The following is a 24,261-nucleotide window of genomic DNA, read 5'->3' as shown; positions in this document are numbered from 1 at the left end:
CATTTAGGTCTATGACCCACTTTGAGTTAACCTACACACATAGTGCGAGGGCTCCAGGCCAAAGTTGTTCTTTTGCACGTGGATACCCAGTTGTACAAACACTTGTTGCAGACCGTTCTTTCCACACTGTATTGTCTTGGCCCCTGTGTGGAAAATTGATCGGCCATAAACAGGGCTTATTTCTGGACTCTGAATTCAATTCTATGCCATTGATTCCAAATATCTATTCTTAGTAAGCCTCCCTTTTGAGTCAGTAACAGAGCAGAGGCTAAAAAACTCATCCTGGACTGTTCGCACAAGGAGCCAGCGGGGGGTGATGCACCCAAGAGCCTATTCTGGGGCAGGTGGCCTTTCGGGGAAGAGAGGGTTTGAAGATGGGGGTGGGGGAGATAAGGAACACGAAAGGGTGTTCCTGCCCCTGCTCACCCTCCTGGGGCAGCAGTTGTCGGCCCGCTGTCCACGTTCCCGTGCAGCCTTGTCCTGGAGGCCCCAGGAGGCATGGAGAGGGAGGGCGAGCGAGAATGTGGGTGCCTTACATCGCAGTTAGGAGGGAGCCAGCACCCTCCCAGCCCACCCTGCCTGCTGGCTCTTCAGCTGCCTGCCTGCCTGCCTCTGCACCTCACAATCGCCCGCTGCCTGGAGGAACACGACGCTGAGCTTCCACTCACACCAAGGCCAAGGGCATCAGGGCTCAAGATAGCCAGGCTACTGAGTCCTGGAAAGCACACTTGGAGTAGAGGGAGAGGAGGGCAGGCAGATGTCCAGGCTCCCCCTTCCCCCGCTGTCTGGGTGGGTAGTGTGGGAAAGGGGGGTGAGGATGATCACCTCAAGTCCCTTCCCCACTGAAGGCAGGATCTGCAATGCTGCTGGGATCGAGGGAGGGGAACGCGCCTGGGAAACCTGAGAGGTGACAATTTCACAAACGGCCCGGCCGGGCCACTGCAGCTGTGGCCTCTGATCACAGGAAAGCAGACACGCTGGAGGAGGGGCAGGGGTGTGCAACACGGGGCACAGGGACAGACAGCCTCCCTGGTAGAGTCAAACACACTTTATTCAGCACAGGAACGTGTGAACAGAAGGGCCTCCGGCAGGGTTCCGGACAAAGAGCTCTGAGGCAAACCCTGCTGTAAACAGAGCAAAGGGCATCATGTAAACCACCAGCCCGGAGGGGAGGGAATCTGCACAAAGTCGGGGCAGGTCACACTGGCCAGCACATGGTGAAGCGGGGGTGGGTGACCCATGCCCAGGAGAGTCGTGAGCAGCTCTAAGTAACTCAGAAAAGCCAGGGTAGGAGGAGGGCAGGGGCCTGGCCAGTTCAGGGGATTATCTCGACCACTGAGGGCCACAGGGTTCGATTTGGCTGAAGCAGCCCGGGCTGCTGTGCCAACACATGATTACAAGGCCCTGAGAGCCATAGCCTGGCACGGGGGGGACAGGAGAGGTGGCCCTTGGGGGTGCTCACCATCGGCCCACAGGGCAAGGCTCTCACAACCAGGGGCACTGTGGCCCTGGCGGTCGCCTCCAATCAGCAAACTGTAAATGGCACCGACCTTCCCTGCCCAGGACCCCGCTCCCTTGACTTGGGACCCCAGTGGAAGTGGGGAGGGGCAGTGGAAGGCAGAGCAAGGCAGGTCCGTAGGCAGAACCACCTCTGATGACTACAGTCTTGCCCTCGAGACTCACGATTAGGGGTGGGGAAAGGTTGTGGGGTCTGCACCCAGAAATAGCCTCTGTCTGAACCGTGCGCCCAGAGGGCATGCTTGTGGCAGGGCCCGCACATGGCCTGAGAAGCAGCAGCCAACCACAGCAGGCAGCCAGGACCTCTGTTTGGGTCACTCCCTGCTGTGCTGTTACACCGGGTACAAACAGGAGCAGGGGGAAGGAGGGGATTCTGGGAAGGAGGAGGAGAGGGTGCAGGTTAGGGAGGTAGTGTTGGGTATACCCTGGGACTCTTGGGAGTGACAGGGAGAAGCCATGCACGATGGCACAGCTGGGTCCAGCTAAATTCCCGATTAACAACTGCTCTGAAGGCCAGAGGGATAGGCAGAGAACAGAAGTGCCCTCTTCCTGGACCCGCCCCTGCTAACCCAAGAGTTGGGTATGTTCAAGAGCACCCCTACCCCCAACCAGTGACTAGAGTGGCAGGAACAGGAGGCTCAAAGTCTGAGTGTGGATGTGAAAGGTGCTTCTTCCATGGGCTTTGGGCTCACACGTAAAATGCAAACTTGCTCACCACCAGAGGACAGAGGAGAGGCTGTCTTTGGCTGGACAGAGGCTGGGAGGGCAAGGCTGGTGCCCAGTAGGTGTGAGTGACAGCCAGAGCCCAGCTTCTCTCTAGAAAATCACTATACTACACAGGAAGTTGGTGGCGGTGGGGGACCCAGGGAGGGCTGGATCTATCTAAATGACTCACAGATGGGAGGGTGGCTGGGATGACACAAATGCCCCGATACCCAGGGATCACAACCGACAGGCGAGAGGAGCAGAGCTAACAACTGTGGAGGGACGGGGGGCGGGGGGGGGGGTGGCCTGTGGTACACAGCCCTCCATGGGGCTCACTCGTCAAACTTCCCTTCCCGAATGTGCTCAAAGGAGAAGGGTAGGAACTTGAAACCGGTTCCGCTGTAGAATTTATTCTGGAACTCGACCCTGGGGAAAGGGAAAAAGAAAGTCGTCATTCCACAAAATCCTTTTGGGATTTCACAGTTGGGCTAGGAAGATGCTCTGATGCTCTTCCCCTCATTTTCCTAGCTGAGCTCAGCCTTCGGCCGCCCACCAAGCCCCAGCCCCCGCCCGCTTCCCACCGTGCACACAGGCCCCACTTCTGCAGCCAGGGCCTGCCCCAAACCTGCCCTGGGCGAGAGTGCAGAACATCTCCGCACTGGTTTGTCCTCAATTCTCGCTCTGTTCTACTGAGCAAGAGTGTTTCTGCAAAACTCTGTCTAGCCATGTGCTAAATGATTGGCTTGGGTCTCTAACGACAACGAAGAAGTGTCCCCTAAACACCCCCCTCCTGGCAGGGGCTCCCAGTAGACCTCTCTGAGAAGCCCCTGGGCGGCAGGAGCTCTGGCAAGCACCCTTGTTTGTTTCTTTTCTTGCTGGAGGAAGGAGAAGGGAGGGTTGTGAGTAAACGCTGGGCGATGGGCGCTTTAGAGGAGGAAATTCCCAGGAAAGGGGGGTGGAAATCAGGAGGGGAAGTCTTCTCCAAGCAATGGCCAAAATATTCTCCAACTACAAAAACATCTGAGAACGAATTCTTCTCCCAGGGGCTGAAAGGAAAAGCAGAGCTTCACCTCCCTTCCCAGGCAGCTCAGGATCCATCCCCAATGGTCTCCCTGGGGTCCCTTCAAACTCTGAGGGGCAGGAAGACCGCGCTCCCGGCAGCAGAGCCAGGCTCAGCCCGTGCTTCCCCCTGCACACTCCCTGGATGGCTGCCCAGCAACCAAATCACCACCAAATATGGGCAGAAAAATGCATGATTCAGAGGAAAAAAAAGCCAAGGAGAGCTGCCCTGAGGAATAGTTTCCACTCAGTGCAGTGTGCCCCTGGGGGCACCAGAGTCCCCACAAGGACAGGCAGAGCTGGGGGCGGGGGCGGGCTTCAGGCAAGGGCTCTGGTGCAGGGCAGGGCTTCATCCTGCCTCCAAACCAGGGGTGGGGGTGGTGGTGGGGTGCCTGCACGTTGGAAGGGCTGTCTGCAGCAGAGGTCCTCAGAGGCCCCGTCAGCCCTGGGGTGCTGGCTGAGAACACTGGAGTTGCCAGCTCCACCCCCTGGGGACAAGAGGTGAACAGAATTTTCTGCGTGGGTGTAAGAACAGGCAGCCTTCTCCTCCCAGCCCCACATTCCACAGGCTGGGCCCAGGTCCCCAAGCCTCCTGGACTCTGGAGAGTTCCCTGGGCCAAGCGCCTCAGGGAAAAAGGATCTGGGGGAGGGGGCTTCAAACTGAAGTCAGTCCCAGGATTCCCGGCAAGAGCGATTCCAAACCAGGATCTGGACTCGTCCCCATATCCTAACACCCAGAGAAGTCCTACAAGCTACAGCTACTCAGGCCTCTGTTGTGGGAATTAGGTCGGTTCCCACTTCTCACCCGCTGCTGCTGGGCCCGAATGCTTCAAATGCTTCGTGCTGGGTAGGCTGTTTGCACATGGGAAGGGCATTTCTGAACAGCTAAAAACAGCCTCACATCCCATTTGCATTCAACAATATGTAGCCAGATGGTGGGTAAGTCACCTTAGGGTCTATGAGGAGATCTCCTGGCTGGCTAATCACACAAACAATTCAAATTCCAAACTGGCCGAATGAAGTAGAAGCGTCAAAAATTTTCAGATGCCCATGGGATCACCATCCTTCTCTTGCCATTCCTCTGTGCGCCTCATCTATCCATGGGGCCCAGTGGGTAGGAAGGGGGGCACGTGTCCAGGGCCATCTTGGGCATCTCGGGGTCAGCTTGACGTCACCTCCCTGCTCAGCCTCGCTCACCCCATCCTCCCAGAACAAAGTTGGAAAGCAATCTCCCTGTCGGGCTCCCCGCCCTCTTCTCCCTCCCAACCAGGGAAATGTGTGCTTCCTGAGAAAGTACAAACACAAAGTTCTTTGCGCTGGGGCCCACAGGGCCCTGCTGGCTGTCCTGCAGGTCCCTCCTATTTTAAGGGCCTGCTATACTACTCAGGGAGCCTCCAGGGCCTCAAGTCACTGAAAAGTACCTCTAGAATTCCACAGTTGGGAGGAGGGCCTCAGGAAGTCGGATGGGTTTCTGTGTCACCCCTTCCAGCTCCAGGACCTGGCAAAGGCCACCCAGTGGCCCAGAAGGGTAAGTGGGAGTCCACAGAGCATTCATTCCTGCTATGTAACAGGAAACCTTGTTTCCTTGAGTGAGGGAAGGAGAAAGGAGTCCTGGGCCTCCTCCCTTTCCTGGCAGGCTTGTGGCTGAAAGGAAGCAGTTTTAGAAAGGATTCTGGGCTGAGCCGCTTCACTGGCCCTTTCTGCCACTCTCTGAGTAGTCCGGGGCCTGGCACACATATCTGTCTGATGGCCCAAATGTCAAGGCAATAATGGCAGCCAGGAACTGTACTTCAGGCGTTCCTACTTCTCCTGGGCCAGCCATTCCTGCAACCATCCCATGGTGTCCTGCTGTGGCCCCACTACATTCCTTACAGCAATTTGGTCCCCATTTTCCTTTGGCCTTCAAACAATCTGTGAGTGTGCAAGTGTGCACATCTATACATATGTGGAATTTGCTAGATAAGAAGGGATTAGGTTCCTGAAGGTAGGCCATGGAGCAACAGTCTTTCTACTAAAGTCAGTTTGGTGTCCACAGTTGCAACTACAAATCATATTCCCTACCTTTGCCTTTTCTGAGAAAGAAAAGACAGCTAATTATAGTAGGCAAAAATAGACGTGTAACACAGAAGGCAACAGAATTAGGTTGGTAAAGTAACCTGTTCACTAATGTTTTCAAATATATCACCCACCACCTAAGGACCCTACATGAATCTCACTAGTGAGATTCTGTTCGTTACCAAAGCAGATGTTGTTTTTCTTGTCCTCACTGAAGACATCTAAACCTGTAAAATGGGTAGCCCTTACATCAGAATCAGCAAACCCCAGCTGACAACCAGGAGTAAAGTGACAGGCTGGAAGATGCCCAGGCCAGACACCAGGAAAAATAGCAGCAATGTCCCTGCAGCCACTTGCAGCAGGACCAGCTGTCCCGTCTCACAAGATGGCCACAACTCAGAATTCCTGCAGTCCTGGTGGACTAGAAGACTTGGGAATCCTTGCAGCACATCCTCATTCGGCCAGAAGGGGGAGCATGAGCACCCGGGTCACTCACCCCCTTTCACTAAGGGCGATTCTCCAAATAAGCCTCCAACGATGGGATTCTGAAAGCTCTATAAAGGAGTTTCGCTGTTTGGTTTTTTTCCTCCTCTATGCGATCCTTCCACTACCCAAACAAACAAACCTACAAGTTTGTTGATGAGCCTGTTCTTGAAAACTACAGGCATTCAGATGTGCCTCCCCCTGGGGTGTCCCCTCTCTCTCAACAGACTTAATGCAGTTTCTTTAGAAGGGACCACAGCCAAGATGCCCTCCCCACAGGGCACCCCACTTTTAAGCAGGGTGGCTGTGACCCACACTTGAACACCAGTTTACGATGTGTCTGGGCACAGTGACAGTCGCTTGGTATATGCATTAATTTCATAATTATCATGGCAACCATGTTACATGGATACCCTCCTCTCTGCATATGAGAGAAACTGAGGTTCAGGGAGGTAAGTGCTCTCCTCAGGGTCACCCAGCCAGATCCAGCAGAGCTGGAATTCAAACCCAGTGGCGCCTAATTCTGAATGAAGTCTGCTCTCTTGTCACTCATCAGGTCTTTGAGCTCACTGGTGAGGACATGAGAAGACACTTTCACCTGAAGGCCACAGGTGAGCCCGAGGAAGAAATAATCCTTCTGGCAACAAAACATGACCTCCCAAGCTGCCTCAGTTCACTCTGGAAAGTAGGCCCAAGCCCAGGTGACCTTCTTTGCCCTGGGGTATGCTCAGCTCACTGCTTAGACGGTTCTGACCAGCACCTTGACTGCTCCCCAGCCCGCCCAGGGAGGAGGCAACAGGCTCCCCACTTGGGCTGGAATTCAGGTGGGGTAGTGACTGGCCCCTCAAGCTCAGGGCTCAGGAGACAGAGAAGTGACCGGGAAAGGAAGGAAGAAACAGTGAGTCACCACAGGCTGGTTACACAGACATTCCCTCATACCGAGCAGCTGAGGAAGTGTGCTGGGGAGAGAACGCTGATAAGCTGAGAACAGGGTAGTGTGCCAGCAGCCTGAGCCACACAGCGCTCCTAACCTCCTGGTTGGACAGTAAATAAACAACAGCTGGGTGGGGAGGAGGGCGGCAAGGAGGAGAAAAGCCAGCCAGAGAAAGAATATTGACCGACATAGCAGGACGGGTTCTTTAAAAGGAGCTTTTGAGGGAAGGGTAAGTCCCAGCTACGGCCTGTCCTTACATGCCTCCCAGTCCCCTCTGTCATTTACAACAGCAAACAGGAATTTTTTAGGGGGCTCAGCATAACCAAGTCAGGAGAAAAGTCAAAGAAAAGGGGGTTGGGGAAGACGATCCTTGGGTTCAGGTTTAGAAAACTGATGTCACGAAACCTTCCACGCCCTGTCTGAGCTTGAGATCACTAGCACCACACAGACCCGTCTCGTCTGCGGGTTCCTAATGTAGGGCCAGTGAGTTTGTGACCCCTTAAACGGGTAAAACTGCTGTGGGGGATGTTTTTCTAGGGAGAGGGTCCAGAGCTTCCAGAGCTTAAGGTAAGGAAGCCAGATAAAGTACCAGATGCCTAATTTTTAGCATGAATATGTCCCATATCCATGTCCCAATGCAAATTCATTGTGTATCTGAAATTGAAATTTAACTGGGTGTCCCGGAATTTTATTCACTAAATCTGGCAACGCTACCTTGAGGTCACAGGGTCACTGCCTGGACCAGACGCCAGCTCTCCTACTCCCTGGGGCTGAGCTGGCTCTCTCTGTGCAGAGCCATTAAGAGCCACAAACTACATTAAAGAACACAAACAAATCCCAAACCTGTCCTTGTGAAGGTGCTGCTTCAGTGAACTGAGCTCCACATTATGGAACCAGGAATCCCCCTACCTATGTCAACTGCTAGGGGTCTGCCCCAAAGACACTGGCACAATGACAGAACGAGGGGGACAAAACTGGGGTACAGTGTGCTCTAGCACTTTCCTGGACTGCGAATCTACTCCAGAGTTGCTTGCATCGCTCTGAAGACAGGAGAAAGTTTATGCCAAAGGGGGAAAAAAAAAAACAAACCACAACCAAACCAACCAACAACCTCAGTCTTTTAAGCCATACTCAAGAGCAGTGAAGAATGCTAAAGGGAGAAGGAATCTGACAACATCCACCAGAGAATTGTCCCTTGGGGGGCTCTGAAAGGTGAGCTGTGCTTTTGTGGGGACACTTCCTGATGCTCACTCCTGACATAGGTCATCGGGCAGAATGATGTGAATGAAAGCAGACACTTCCTAGCGTCTCTGGATTCTGTACAAGAGTAAAGCCGCCCTCAGTGCAGCCAAGGACACGTCCGCAGCCCCCGAACTCACTGTTCCTCACCAGTGTAACCGCAGCGCGTGGAGGAAGGCTGAAAGGCCCTCCATGATCAGGAGGATGGCCACGGTCAGGGTGGCAAAGGCGGCGAAAATGAAGAACAGCGCCAAACCTCCTGCCAAGCTCTTCACGCTGAGGCCGATGTGGATCACCATGGTCCAAAGCACCTCAGACAGCTCTGGGGAATGGGGAGAGACAGGACATCCGGTTCAGTTTGGCAAGAGGTGCTGCGGGCCTTGGATTCTGCTCCGTCATCCCTCTCCTGAAGTGTCTGCGGCACCGTGGCTTCCTGCAACCTGGGCAGGACCACCGTGCATAGCTAAATCTGGCAAAAGTGCTGGTCCTCCCATCTGGACATCTTTCTCCTGGGACTCAGGAGTCTAAATAATTCCAGCGCCTTTATGTTATTTCCACTCTATTTAAGCTCCGCATCCGAGAGAGTGCCCAGAGAAGGGGAAAACCTAATTTTCAATCTGGGAGAAACACACTCACGTGCATGAGCGAGGCTGAGGGCCCAGAGCCGCAGGTAAGAGGCGGTGTTGGAGATGCAGCCCAGGCAGTACTCGATGGTGTGGATGGCCTGGTGGACCATGGTGTCCCCAAAGTCAAACTGTTCGTGGGAGAAAAACCAGAGAGAAGATATAAGGCTGGGAGGGGATGTGCAGAAAGGACGTGATGGTCACCTGGCACTTTGGGCCTGGGCCCGAGCACTAACAGTTACACGGAACAGGAATCCCAGCGTTGAATTCAGGTGATGTCTTCAGCCGTCCCCAGAAATCCTGCCTGGCTTAGCTCCCCAACTGGATACCCCATTTCCCTTAATACCCTATATTTTAATGACCTACATCTTAATGAGATTCTTCTCTTTACCTTGCCAGGCTATAAGCCCAGGGGTGGAATGTATGCTGAGTTAAGAGCACTCAGAGAAATGGACTGTCTGGACCCAGGACTCTCAGGGCCCTGCTGCTGGGCCTGCTCCAGCCAACTTCCTCTTTATGGCGCCCGAGTGAAGTGCTTTATTCTAACTGAGCCATGAGAGCAGAACGGCCTCTTCCCAGGCTACACTTCAGCCACCGGCCAACAGGCCAGGAGCTGCTGAGGCAAGACTAAGCCTCCACAGCCACTTCACTCATTATTCCGATAACCTATTGGGAACAAGATAACCTCCTTTTTCTTTTGTCACTTCTGAAAAGATTACACAGGGAAATTCTGGCAAAAGTTTCACAAAATCCTACAGTTGACTGAGACCAAACATAACATCTATTGTTTTTTCGTATTTGTTTTTCTCACGCTCCCTTTCTCCCAGCTTTCTTTTCAACATCAAAAATTGTTTCCAGAGTGGGGCACCTGGGTGGCTCAGTCGATTGAGCGTCCGACTTCAGCTCAGGTCATGATCTCATGTTTCTTGAGTTTGAGCCCTGAGTCGGGCTCTGTGCTGACAGCTCAGAGCCTGGAGCCTGCTTCGTATTCTGTGTGTGTGTGTGTGTGTGTCTCTCTCTCTCTGCCCCGACCCCACTCACGCTCTCTCTCTCAAAAATAAACAAATGTTAAAAATAAATAAATAAATTAATTAATTAATTTAAAAAACCCATTTTCAGAGTAAAGGGGTAGGGGTAGAACAAACTTTCAGGAGTTCATTTGTAGGTCCGCTCCAAGCACAGCCAGGGAAGAATTACTGGTATGCTCTAGAAGCATCAGGCATACTTCAGGCCTCTCCTGTGGCCAGGTGGAGCCATCAGCAGCCACCAGAGAGCAGGAGGCGGGCTCTTCCCATGCTCCTCCCATGCAGCCCAGCCTAGAACCCCAGAAGCACAGGGCCTCCCCTTGCCTTCAGGTCAGAGTCTATTTTTTACCAGTTTCTTTCAAGACTCACATGACTCCACTCCCAAAGGACACCAGAAACGTCTTGGGAAATTGCAGGACGAGAGGAGGAGCTGGCTGGTAAAGTGCTAACAGCCCAGGCCCTCAGGGGTATGGTCAGTGGGGAGAGAGGCCAGCTCCAACACACCACCTTTGGGCGACTACCTCAGTTTCCCTCACCTCTGACCATCTACACTCTGAGTATTTCTGGGCTTTTCTTCTGCAGTAGGTTCTTCAAGCCTCCTAGTTACTCTGAAAACTAAGATAATCCTAGTTACCTCAATCCCAACAGCGCTGCTAAGAGCTCTCCCACCACTGTTGGCCATCACCCAGAACCCATGCTCAGAGGCAGGAAGGGTCCTGGCTCTGAGGGGCACTGGTGTCTGCTCCTAAGAGCTCTATGAAAGTAGGGACGGCTTTGACGGCCACCCCTAGGACTCCCAAATGGACGTCTTCATCTCCGTGTTGCCCATTTCCAACTGGCCGTGCCATATCTCTTCCTAGTGCCACCCAGATTGATTAACTGCTCTCCTCTGACCCCACCACGACTTCTACTCCATGTCCCATGTTTGATGGAGTGTCACCACTAGGGCCCCAGGCACCCAAGCCTGGAAGTCCATCTTGAATCCTCACTCACTCTCACTGCCTACACTCATTAAGGCCTTGGGACCTGTAGCTCTTTCTTCCTTAATCTCATTATTGGTCCCTCCCTTTCCAACTCCCGGCAAACGCCTCACTTCACTGGAGGCTTCCCAATTGTTTCACGACTCCTATCAGACTAGCTGGTCTCCATGCCTCCAGACTGTGACCCCTCCCCAATCCACTACCTCCCATAACACCCCCATTAGAGCCACGCACATGTGTTGTGACACTTCCGGCTTCACGGTCCCCTGACGGCTCCTTGTTATCCAAACACTTTACTGCGGCTTGTTTCTGCAACCTCCAGGCTCACCTCTCACTGGTCTCCAACTCCTGGCCCTAAGCTCCAGCCAAGCTATGAACTTGTTTATCCCCCAAATGTGATGGGTCCGCAGGCCCGTGTCTTTAAGATAACTATACACACCGATGGGTCTGCATTCCCATCATCCTCCCAAAGAGACTCCTGCTTGACCAGACTAAGCTTAGCAACAATTTCCTTAGGGAACCATTTCCTGGTCTCCTCTTCTCCACTCCCACCCCAGCACCTGTCAGGTGCCCTCTTTCTGTGCTCCCACAGCATCCTGGGCACACCTCAGTCACACCACCTGTCACCCAGACTGTTTCCTCAATTTGTCTGGGAGTTCCTTGAGGGCAAGGACTATGTTTTTCTTCTCGCAGTTTCTGTACACCAAACAGAGTGCTTGACACATAGAGGGTGAATGAATGAATGGGTGGGATAAAAGAATGAACAGATGGATGGATGGGCAGGATGAATGAACAGATGGATGGGCGGGTGCGTGGGTGCGGTGGATGGATGGGTGGGATGAATACACCTGGTGAGATGACACAATAGGGAGAGGGGCGACTGGCCCCTGCTGAATGGTTACAGCCTTTAAAGATTTCCCAGACAATCAACTAGCCTGGCGCTGCTTTGCAACTGGACTGAGTGCTCCCCAGGGAGAGGGGTTGCTGCTTTTAGCAGGCTGGAATAATGGCCTCCATGGGGCAAATGGGTTTTCACAGCCAAGCAAAAAGGGGAAGTTCTAGAAGAACTTCCAGGCTGGATTAAGAAAAAAAAAAAGGTTTGAAATCTTTAGGTTAGATAATTTTAACCCGATCTAAATCTGGCTGTGGAGAACTAGACTGCCCATGTGCCTGATAAAACGTCATCATTATTTAGGAAGCCATGGGAAGCTGAACCCCTGAGGGAGCTGAGGGGCCAGAGACTCGGGAGGCCGAATCACAGTCCATCTGGTGTGGATGTCCAACACCCCTGGGGAATAGCTACAAATGAGGACCGTTCTGACAATGGCCATGGCATTGGGTGCTCAACTAGGAAGTCACTTAGAAGAGCAGTATTGCTGGAGGTTGTGTTACTGGGAGAGGGCTGGGCTCCTCACTATCATGGAACACACTCCCAGCCAGCCCTTCCAGGCAGCTCCACCATTGACTGTGAACAGATGAGCAGTCCAAAGGAACCAGAGGCTCCTGGAGGCCAGCAAAAGAGGCTCTCCAGCCTTCAGGAAGATCGAGCACTGCCTGTTTTTTTTTGTTTTGTTTTATTTTTGTTTTTGTTTTTGTTTTTGTTTTTTCACAGAATCAGCAAAGGTTTTCCCATTCCCATCCCACTGCCCCTTTAGAGAGGACCAGGAGAGCCAGGAAAGGGGAGGGCTCATGGGTCTAGATATTTTAGAGAAAAGTTTTGGGGGAAGATGCAAACAGTGCAGCAAGGCCTTTAAAACACCCAATTCAAAATGTGTGTATTGCTAAATGAATTACTGCCGAGCTCAAAGGCCTTCTACTCCAAATGTGGCCTGAATAGCCAACTTTGTTTCTATTACCCGGTATTAATATGAACTCCTTTCATGCAGCTGGGATTGCTTTTTCTGGGATGTATCGGAGAGGCAAAGCCTCCTCTTGAAAGCTGTCTCCCTCCCACCTGGGTCATAGTGGAGGTACAAGTGACCCCAAGCGAGGGTCCAGCAATTCTCACTTCAAGCATCATCAAGCTGATGAGGACAGTAGGAAGAGGGTGGCTGCATCTCAGACAGGGAGGAAGGGTGAGCTTTACTCACAAGCTCTCAGAGGAGCAAGGAGGAAACAGCTACTCCCAGCAGCAGAGCGACCATACCATACATAACATCACAGGACAGGAAGGCAAAGACCAATGGGATTTGACCCCCAAGGGGGTCACTTCAAGAATGCCAATGCAGACATTACTTGTAGCTCCTTTCAAAGCCATTCTCAGAGGTATTAGATCAGCAAAGTCAACGAAACAAAGACAGAGGTGACCGACATGAGATGCAGTTAATGGAGACGGATGTTCTCAGAACACAGGTTCACGGGCTGGTTAGAAATGGCCAGTGAGATGCAGGACACACAGGTGTCACATGTGGCCCCAGGGTTGCGGCAGGGTCAGCAGAGTGATCACAAGGATGGGAAGAGAAGCCCCAGATAAACATGAAGGCAAAGCCAGCTTGTTTCTTACCACTTCGTCCTCGGTAGGCTTGAAAACACAAATTTACACTTAGTGGGAAGCCATGCCACACAAGGTCACGAGTCATAAGCACAAGGTTACTGACTGTTTCTCGGGGAAGACCGTTAATGTTAAATGGGTCTAACGTGCTGGAGGCAGACATGCTCAGCATACAGAGAGCAAAACCAGCAGGATTTAGAGCATGAAGATACATATTTTTTAAAGGCACCCCAACCCTTGCAATTCCTTTTTACAAATGTCATACACACAGTGGAAGTGGTCAGTTAGACTGAAAAGTTCAGTCACCTGGGTCCTCAACTCCTATTCTATTTGCTTGAAAAAGAACATAACAAGGGGGAAAAAAGAATATAACAAATAGATGACATTCACAAGTTCAGTTCACAGGTTCTGTGGCATGAGGGGTCAAGGCAAGCAGACTGGATTTTAAAAAGCAGCTTGGAGGTGGTGGTTTAAGGAAAAGTCTAATTTGACCTTACTGCTTTTCACCCTCCCTGTAAAAAGTAGGCAAATAACATTTTTCAAAAGCTCAAATAATGTATCTGCCACAGAGAGCAGATTCGTGGGACAAGACTTTAAAAGGACCAGCGATTACAGTTCCAACTGGAACCATTCCTGGAAGGGGCAAGGGATGAAGAGGCTGCTCTAAGGGGCCTGTGTTTCTGGTAATAAGACCTGGGAAGCCGGGGTCTCCGCTGCCCTCGGTCCCCAGGAGCACAGTTAGTAATTGAGATTTGCGCGCAGAATACTGCAGGCAACTCGGAATTCAAGTTCGGACCATGAAGCAAAGCTGCTATGGGGGCTGCCGGTGACACCTAGAGTTCAGAGCAGGCCCACTGGAAAAAGCTGTGGTGCCCTAAGAGGCCCAGAAGGCAGGCTGATCATTAGTATTAGTATTTTCATTTTCTAAGAAGACTGTAGGGAGGCCTCCTATGCACATAAGCCTAGGGCTGACCCACAGTAGAAGGAGAGGAAGCCCACGCCACTGGATCTTACCTCTTCTGCGTCCTCTGAATGGGTGGAGAGCTGGTCATGCTGAATAATCTCAGCATCCTCCTCTGTCGGTCCGTTGCCCACCCTGATCCCACCAAAGTTGAGAGTTCCCTACACAGATGAACAGAAAGAGTAGAATTTGCCTGGGCTTTAATGTGACATTCTGTGAGTGGGGAAGGGTGATGGTTAGTACATACAAACCTCAGAAAAGCATATATTCTAACAACAAAATCAAAACCCGCTGATCCAACAGGCAAGTAAAAACAAACCACTGTTCCCACCCCAACCAGCACCACCCCAGCCCCAGCCCCAACTACATTTACCACCTCATTCTGATCAGAGGAAACATGCAGCCTGCTGCACCAAGACTCACCAACCTGGCCTTGGTCAACACTAACTGAGATGACTGCTTGAATGAAAAGCTTAACCTGAACGGACTCTTGCAATGAGTGTAGCTCTATCTGTAAAGTTGTCAGTGGTCTAAGTTTTTCTAGAACTAAAGATCAGACTTTCTAAGAGGGAGTGGAGCCAAATGACATGGTGACCATAACCTGGTCTGATAAACTTTCAACTGGAACCCAAGAGTTCCAGCAACTTCTCCCAGAAGCATACTGGGTTTCTGCCCAGGAACAAAGGACTTCCTAGATCAGGGAAGGGAGAAATCTATATGGACATCAGCTCGCGGCCAGAGAATACTGAGGTAAAAAAAAAAAAGGAACGAAAAAGTCCCCTTTCCTTCAATGGAGGATTCTGGAGTGTTACACCAACTCTCTTCCAGGCATGTGGGCAAATGCCAAATGGGTGTTTGCTTCTTGTTTCCCAGGCATAGTGTTCAGCGGGCTCTCCAGAACCAGAATTTCTAAGTCAACCCGACTTGGAAAAGCTTGGGCTTACTGAGACAAAAGGACTCTTTGAGTACAAAACCGGGCAGAACTGGGGTTAAGTCAGACAAATACCAATGAGTGCTAACCCACCAGAGTGAACAGGAGCTAAAGAAACAGGTCCTGGGCCCACTTCTTATGGTTTCTGATCAGGGACCCCAAACGAGGCAAGAGTTCAAAAACTTTTCTCCTGCAAATCGGCCTTCTGGGCAGCAGCACAATGTGCCAACAGGTTTGCTCCACTGCCCGGAGGTCCCTACTCGCAGCTTCACCTTTTGGTGTGCAGCTTTTTACTACAGCTGACTGACCACCAGAACTCAGTGCTTGGGCAAATTCTCCTCCTTGAAGCAGGGCTTCTTCTGTGCTGGTCAGGGAGCCAGCTGCATCAGAATCACCTTGAAATTAAATAGAGATTCTCAAATACTACCCCCGGAAATTGTATACTTAGTAGATCTGGGGTGGGGCCCAGAAAATCTATATTTTAAAAAATATTTCCCCACGTACAAACTGTATAAGCATTTTTTATTGTCTACCTTGAAAATTCAAGCACAAAAAAATGCACATACCCTTTGAGACCCCCACCACTGGGAACATCTATGTTTATGAAATGTTATCAAGATATGTGGACAAGGATGTTCCCTGCATTTGTATTTATAATAGCAGAGAATTGGGAACAACCAACACATCCATCAATGACAGTGATTACACAATTTTAGCATATCCAACAGAATGTACTATGGAATACTAGACAACTATAAAAAAGAGTGAAACACTCTGCCGACAGCTCAGAGCCTGGAGCCTGCTTCCGATTCTGTGTCTCCCTCTCTCTCTGCCCCTTCCCCATTCCTGCTGTCTCTCTCTGTCTCTCAAAAATGAATAAGCGTTAAAAACAAAAAAATTTAAAAAAAAAGAGTGAAACAATCTCCCAGGATACGCTAAAAATTTTTAAACTTAACAAATCAAGGGGCAAAAGAGTGCTACAGTTTAAAACACAATTCCTAGTATGTTTTAAATGTGTATACATACACATGTACAAATACATATACATATTTATATCAATAGATGATAGCAATATGTTGATATATGCAGAAAAATATTGGAGGCAAAATTCCCCTGCCTTTGAGTAGGAGAAGGAGCCCAGGGACAGGGGCACTTTCACTTTCAGTACTATTTGCATTTTCTAACCTATTGCTTTAATTTTACTTTTTAATGTCAGTGGAGGATTGTCTGGGTCATGGAACTGTGGACTATCTTTATTACTTCTTCTGTTTTAATACTCTAAGAAACAAACGTAAAGGTCACCAGGTGATTCTGATGTGTACTCAGATTCGGGAAGCACCGAGACCCTAGGCACCTCCAGGTCATGCAAACATTACACCTGACAGACCTCAGCAGGTGGACTGGAAGTACAAAAAGGGCACTGGTGACAGGAGAGGACCCCAGCATATCCTGGCACGGGTTACAGGGTTGAGGCAGGCTTCAGGCTTTAAGGATCCTAAAGCAGAAGGTCATTTCTGAAGCTTTTCCCAACCAGCAGACAGAGTGAAGGGCAGACAGGGTAAACCTCTCAGCCAGACACTAGCAAGTGTCCCTTCAGGACACAGGATATGAAAATTACAGGAAGGGGAGATGAGACATACACATCAGCAGAAAAAAGAAAACATTAAACCATAATACACTGCTTACAGACAACCCAAAGGACAAAGAACAGAACAAACACAGATCAGTGATTGTCTCCTCAGCCCTTAGGGTCAAGAATCCAGAGTCCTTGTGAAATGATCATCTTGAAGCTTTCATGAGGCTCAATAGAACCAGACATTTCGCAGAAGAACCAGTGGGCTAAGAAGACTCTATGAAGGTGCAGGTTTCCAGACGGGGGACGTTTCACTTGGACAATATCGTAGAAGAGGGTAACAGAGTTAAAAGCACCAAAACGGATGCATCAGAAGCACATCCTAAATATGCTAAGACTAACAGAAAGAAGGGCACGTGAAAAGAATGTCAATAAATGGATAGTATGTGGTTTGTGGACTTAAAACATTTCTCAAAGGAGAGAGTAAATCCCTGTTTGAAAATAATTTTAAACAGTAACATTAAACTATCTTCTGATCCAAAATATCAGCCCTTTTAGATTAGTTCTAGAAGGATCACAGCAGTTTTCTAGGTTTAAAATGATCAGAAACACCTAATGAAGGAAAGAGCTATCCATCTAAATATTTCACTTTCTTATAAAGGAGTATGATGCCACTAGATCACAAGAGTACATGTGTGATTACTGCTGGTGAGATTTTTTAAATCTTACTGATTACCTAGAATACACCGGGCTAAGTTGATACTAGCACATTAAAACAGTTTGGTTAAGAGATGTTTTTCAGGAAAAATATTGAAATACTTAACATTCAAAGTGCTGTTGCTGAATCATGAGTTAGTATTTGAAGAAGGAAAGTCGAAACAGATGACTTTGGTTATTGTACCAGATGCAGAAGACACACGAGACACATGGCGGAGTGGAGGTCTCAATGGAACAACTGAGGACATGAGGGCTTCTGAGTCTCTTACAAAAAAGTAGACATGTATAAGCTCCGACTGGCAGGAGAGTAAGTCATAGCTAAAATGGACCAAACGTCCAAGCATCACTCCGAAGCAGAAGTTTAAAGAGCAGGGAGACTTATTCAAGAATCACAGAAATGTTCCTGCTCCATGCAGAAAAAGCATCTAATACGTGGTCACAAAATACATCCCATTAAGATGATGGGATTCTGAGAGGGTACAACAGCCACTTTCCTCCCATAGACGTGACTGTACTTACAAATTTGAATAGAAACTTAGTAGACAGACCAATGATAAAGATGATATTAGAATCTACTCGTAAGAGGTGGAAGTCTTTTCTATCATTGTCCCAATGAGTGAAAAGGATGGACTTCCCAAGAGCACACATGTCCCATGCTCTCCATATAACTGAAAAGAATTCTGCTGCACTGTTTGCCACCTCTTTACACAAAATGTGATGGTTTGTCAGTTTTAATTCACTCACTGTTGCAGCCGCTGCTGCCTCTAGTCCCTGCTGGCTCGGGGTTGGGCTGACTGGGGCCTCCACAGGCTGCCCTTCCTGATAGTGAATGGAAGAGAAGAGGAAGGGAGAAAGAAACAAAAGAGGGCGGGAGTGAGGCGGGGAGACGAATGGAGGGTACATGGAGGGATGAAGATGGTCAGAAAAGGGAGAAGGAGGGTCTTGTAACTCAGCTGCTCTCCAACAGGAATAATAATCTAACAGCCGTATGAGAGTCATGCAATAAGATCTTTTGGGTTTTATTAGGCAGTGTAATAAGTAATCATTATTGCATAGCCAGAAATGAAAATTTGGGGTGTGTGTGTGTGTGTGTGTGTGTGTATGTATAGAATTCATAAGCACACCTACATTGAGTAAACACAAGTTTATGTGTGGCATTTAAAAAAAAAAAATCTTTTTCCCAGATGTCTCAATTGGTGAAAGTATCATAGTCTCATTTTAAACGAAAATGTCTCAGCGTCAGCCCTGTGGTTGCCCAGGCAAACCACATGAGTGGGTTCACCCACCTGTAGCTCCTGCAGCCCTGATTTGGCTGAGGTTGCATCTAAGCAGGCCCAGACCTGGATTTTGCTGAGCACAGCATGAGCAAAGCATGACCAAGAAAGGCAGAAACTTATGACTTGTTTCCTGTACCTAAGCTACTCAAAGCTAAATCCAGATGTTCGAGCATCAAATACATGGGTTTAAAAAAAAATTTTTTTTTCATCAGGTCCAATGCACATGCTGGGATATGACACAAGTGCGTTTTAAGAGGATGTAGTCTTATGCACAATTCATTATATCTGATGAGGAACTGCCTTGCTCTCAAGGGGAAAAAAAATCTAGTATCTTTCAGCAACAAAAATACACCCACCAAATGCTTCCTCCTCAAATATTGATGGCGAAGGACCAGTGGTTTAAATAGTAGCATCCAAGGTACACACAGTAGCGCGACCACTACCAGGAAACACTGAATTCCTTTCTACAAAGTAAGGACAAGGCACATCACATTAATCAAACATGCAGTTTCCAACTCTAGCACAAATTTCCCCCAAACAGTATTTTCTTACTGATCTATGAATGACACCATCCAGTTTCTCAAACTAATTAGCAGATATTGTGGCAAAGCCCAAGAATTATCTGATAGGATGCTAAGGAGGATGGGCTGAATTTAGGTCTGAAGGTATGGGCTGAACACCAACACCACAGAAAGAGATTTTTAAAGGCTTTTTCAGATATCTGGCTTCCTGGGGCACCTGGGTGGCTCAGTCAGTTGAGTATCTGACTTTGGCTCAGGTCATGATCTCACATCCTCTGTCCCCCTCTCTCTGAGCCTCCCCCACTTGTGCATGCACGCGCTCTCTCTCTCAAAACTAAACAAACATTAAAAAAGAAACGAAGAGAAATATCTGGCTTCCTGGTTGAGGGAACCACCTAAGCCAGTCTACCTCTGGGTTGACTCACCTGTCCAGAATAAAGCATCGCATTACTAGAGTCACCGTAGGAAAAGAGAAACATGTTTATGAAATGAATCAGAAGGCTTGGCGCCTTCTCAGATGTATGAGCATCATAGGCTGTCCACTTGTAAAATATAAGGATAACCAAGTAGCCAAACAAAGAGGTCATGAAGATTATTTCAGGAATAAATCCAAAGTAGATATTCAGGGGTTTCTTGAAATAGCTAAAAAGAGAGAAAAAAAATGTTAAAGGCAAACAGATCCAGGGATGCCTGGTGGCTCAGTCGGTGGATCATGTGGCTCTTGATCTCAAGGTCGTCCGTTCAAGTTTCACATTGGATATAGAACTTACTTTTAAAAAAATTAAAATTAAAAACAAAACAGTGAACAGACCCAGGGTCACCCCCAGACCAAATGGAGTACTCACTAGATTTCCTACCTACACTTCCCTCAATTCTGTCTTTATCACTTTAAGAAGCAACAGCCAGATGCACTGAAGGCAACAGAGAGAAGCAGGATTAATTGTGACTTCTAAATTTTTGGACCTTGGACAGTTCCAGTACCACCCCCACCCCCACCCCCCACCACCAAACTTTTCCCATCAGAAAGAGACTAGAAAATATAGTACCTTCTGCGACCAGAGTTTATAATTTTATGTGAGTTACACATCAAGAGAAAAAAAAAATACCTCACTCATTTTGATGAAAATGACATAAAGTTTTTCAAAGAGCTTTACTACAATTGTAAATTGTTAAGGGACTAATGCTAATTAAGCCTCATTTAAGAACATGAGATTTTTATAAAAAGCACCTCTTTAATGTAGAATAGGGTTCTGAGTTATTAATCCCTCCCCAAAGATGTCATGATTTCGTTAGGCGAAAGCATTATCTAAATTATGCGTGTTCCTGTGACAGAAATACAGCAACTCACGTATGGTTGAAGAGGCTCAGGCTGACTCCAAACATCATGTGAATGATGCCAAGGATAACAGACATCTTCATTTTAAAGGAGTTGAGAAAGGTCAGTTTATTGGTAGCAATGTTCCAGATCTATCACAATCCAAGGAAACAAAAAAGCATTATAAGGAGTTCATGAACGGGACATTATTATGCACCAATATTAAAAAAATTTTTAGTATTTACTTAGAGACAGAGAGATAGAGTGTGTGCACACATGTGCATACAAGCAGGGGAGGGGCAGAGAGAAGGAGTGGCAGAATCCCAAGCAGGCTCCACACCATCAGCTCAGAGCCCAATGTGGGGCTCGAACTTACAAACCCTGAGATCATGACCTGAGCCAAGATCAAGAGTCGGACGCTTAACCAACTGCGCCACCCATGTGCCCCTCACCAATTTTTTATTTTTTTTAGTTTTTTAATTAAAAATTTTTTAACATTTATTCATTTTTGAGAGGGAGAGAGAGAGAGACCGCACGTGCGTGCGCATGAGTGGGGGAGGGGCAGACAGAGAGGGAGACAGAATCTGAAGCAGGCACCAGGCTCTGAGCTGTCAGCACAGAGCCCGACACGAGGCTTGAACTCACAGAGGGAGAGATCATGAAGTGAGCTGAAGTCGGTCGCTTAACCAACTGAGTCACCCAGGAGCCACCCAATTTTTTTTTTTAAAGTAAGCTTTATGCCCAAAGTGGGACTTGAAATCATGATCAAGAAAGAGTCATGTGCTCTAACACCTGAGCCAGCCAGGAGCCCTTATTTACCTATTTGAAAGCTTTTTTTGATTAGGGAAAATTCTAAGCATAGACTTAAGTAGAGAGTATAACAAATTCCCATTTACCTATGATCCAGCTTGCATACTTTTTTTTTTTTTCTTTTTTGAGAGAGAGAGAGAGAGAGAGAGAGAGAGCACACACTAGTGGGGAAGAGGGGCAGAAGGAGAGAAACAGAATCTCAAGTAGGCTCCACACTCAATGCAGAGCCCAGCCTAGGGCTTAATCCCATGATCCCAGGGATCATGGGACCCAAGCTGAAATCAAGAGTCAGATGCTCAACTGACTGAGCCACCCAGGTGCCCCCCTGAAAAATTACTATTGGCTCAAGGTCAATCTTATTTCATCACACAACCTACTCCCCACTTCCCTATTATTTGGAAGCCAAGTTCAGATATCATATAATTTTATCTGTAAATACTTCAGTACATATCTCTAAAAGGTAAGCACTCGTTTTTATTTTACTTAAAAAATTTTTTTTAATGTTTATTTTTGAGAGAGAGACAGAGCGTGAGCGGGTGAGGTACAGAGAGAGAGAGGGACAGAGACAGAATCTGAAGCAGGCTCCAGGCTCCAAGCTGTCAGCACAGAGCCCAACGTGGGGCTTGAACTCACAAACCGTGAGATCACGACCTGAGCAAAGTCGGATGCTTAACCAACTGAGCCACCCAGGTGCTCCGGTAAGCACTCATTATCAAAACATAACCACAATGCTGTTATCACCCCCAAAAACATTAACAATGATTCTTTAATACCATGAAACATACACTCAGTATTTAAATTTCCCTGATTGTGCCCCAATTTTTAAAAATAATTCATTTATTCAAAAGTAGGGTACAGATCAGGTCTCTACAGTGATTACTGACACAGCTCTTAAATCTCTAATCTATAAATTCTCCTTTCAGCTCTCCTTTTTAATTCCTTACAAAATATTTTAAAAAGTTGGAACATTTATTTTGTAGATGTTCCCCCGGTCTGTGTTTTACTGATCACGTACCCTTAATGTTGTCATTCCATCTATTTTTAAATATTAGTTGCCTTAAGCTTTGTCACCTAAGGGCCTGGGCATCTGTAATATTTTTCCGTAGTTCTCTGCCTCTACTTGGCCATCAAATCACATTTCCTAAATCACTGACTCTGATGCAGTCACTTCCCTGTGCCCAAACCTACCTCACACCCCCACTGTCTTCTCTACGATAAAGTGTGAACTCAGTAACCTGATAAGCCAGACCTTCCACCAGTGAGCCTGGCGTTTTTTCTGAACAGCCTCCTTGCAAGGAGCTTATCCTCGGTGACTTCTAATCTCAAAACATGTGGCTGGTTCTCTCTCCAGCCCATTTTCCCTGAAATTCAGTTCTACACCTCCAATTGCCTGATGGACATTTTACCTGTGCATCCCACAGGCACATCAAACTCAACACCTACCCTTAAGTGTCAAATGAGATGTACGTAAAACAACATCAACAACAACAACGAAACACTCTGTTAACTACAGAACCCTATATAAATGTTACCTAATATTTTTATTAGACTCTAAGCTACTTGAGGCCAGGAGCTACATCTTACAATTCTGTGTTTCCCCCGGCAAGCACTATGCCTGCAGACAAGGATTCAATAAACATTTGTTAAATGCATGTGTGAAATGTTATCCAACCTCTCCAAGCCTTGGTTTTCTTATCTGCATGATAGGGATAGCAGTATTTCCCTGATAGAATTGTTTGAGGGGAGAGCCCTAGTGTCTGTAAACTGATGAATGGGTAAAGAAGATGTGGTATATATAAAATGGAGTATTACTGAGCCATCAAAAAGAATGGAAGCTTGCCATCTGCCATGACATGGCTGGAGCCAGAGAGTATTCTGCTAAGTGAAGTAAGTCAGAAAGACAAATATTAGATAATTTCACTTGTATGTGGAATTTAGGAAACAAAACTGATGAACATATGGGAAGGGAAGAAAAAAAGAGAGAGGGAAGCAAACTGTAAGAGCCTCTTAAAGACAGAATAAACTGAAGGTTGATGGAGGGAGGTGGGTGGGGGACGGGCTAGACTGTGATGCGTATTAAAGAGGGCACTTGTTGGGGTGAGCACTGGGTGTTGTAGGTAAGCGATGAATCCTTAAATTCCACTCCTAAACTAATATCACACTACATGTTAACTAACTAGAATTTAATAAAAATTTGGAAGGGAAAAAAAAAGAACCGTTGGAGGGGAAATCAGATATGCTAAGGGCAGAGTTCAATGCTTGGCCCACAGTAAGCATTTCTGTAACATCTGCTCTTATAATAATAAAAATACATAACTTTGTATTTCCCCACCTATATGTTTTTGTACACACTTCTCACCTATACCAATCTGAAACATTTTTTAAAGGCCAAGTTAATACCCATTTTTTATAAGAAACCTTGATCTTTCTGGCCCATAATGATGTGTTTTTCCTCTGGAATGCTGTACTCCTTAAATCATTCTTAAATCTCCCCCCACCCCCCTTTTAAGCACACAATACAAAAGATTTGATCACACTTTATTTGCCTAAGTATTTTTTTTTTAATTCTGGGATAAGTTTTTTAAGTATATAAAGATAAGAATGGAAATCTAAAACCCATAGGAAAGGACTATTTCTGCTTTGTTAAAATACCTGCTAAACTAAGTTAAACAGAAATAAATTGGGAAGGAGTCTTGAAAATCAATCTTCCCAGGGTCAAAATTATTAGCCATCTCTGAAATAAGTAGTGCAGGAAAAATTATTTGGGTCCCCAAGGCACTTGGGTCTCTTATGGTTTGGAAGTACTCCGGACAAATACACAAAAAACTTTCCAAAAACATGTCAACTGAAGGGGCGCCTGGGGGGGCTCAGTAGGTTACGTGTCCGACTCTCGATTTCGGCTCAGGCAATGATCTCACCATTCGTGGGATTGAGCCCCTGCGCTGACAGTGCAGAGCCTGCTTGGGATTCTCTCTCTCCTTCTGTTTCTGTCCCTCTCCTGCTTGCATGTGTGTGCTCTGTCTCTCTCAAAATAAACAAACTTA

The 24,261-nt window shown here is 47.9% G+C and overlaps 1 protein-coding gene across 8 annotated transcripts in view; it reads right to left on the bottom strand.

Annotated features, from left to right (window-relative positions):
* Nucleotides 1–1,033: 1,033 nt before the first annotated feature.
* ATP6V0A1 (ATPase H+ transporting V0 subunit a1) overlaps nt 1,034–24,261 on the bottom strand; it is a 55,123-nt gene continuing 31,895 nt past the window's right edge. For 3 of the 8 annotated variants that reach the window (XM_049636102.1, XM_049636101.1, XM_049636103.1), the window contains exons 15-21: nt 20,441–20,559; nt 19,518–19,734; nt 18,928–19,035; nt 14,127–14,234; nt 8,630–8,747; nt 8,144–8,315; nt 1,034–2,649 (exon numbers count right to left, since the gene is read on the bottom strand). In XM_049636102.1, coding sequence (XP_049492059.1) covers nt 2,556–2,649; nt 8,144–8,315; nt 8,630–8,747; nt 14,127–14,234; nt 18,928–19,035; nt 19,518–19,734; nt 20,441–20,559 — 936 coding nt within the window. In that variant the 3' untranslated portion in view covers nt 1,034–2,555. The other 5 variants (XM_049636104.1, XM_049636105.1, XM_049636108.1 and 2 more) reach the window with 4 other exon arrangements.

The sequence above is a fragment of the Panthera uncia genome, chromosome E1 (genome assembly GCF_023721935.1).
Source record: "Panthera uncia isolate 11264 chromosome E1, Puncia_PCG_1.0, whole genome shotgun sequence".
NCBI lineage: Eukaryota > Metazoa > Chordata > Mammalia > Carnivora > Felidae > Panthera > Panthera uncia.
This window is presented reverse-complemented; position numbering and strand designations above follow the sequence as displayed.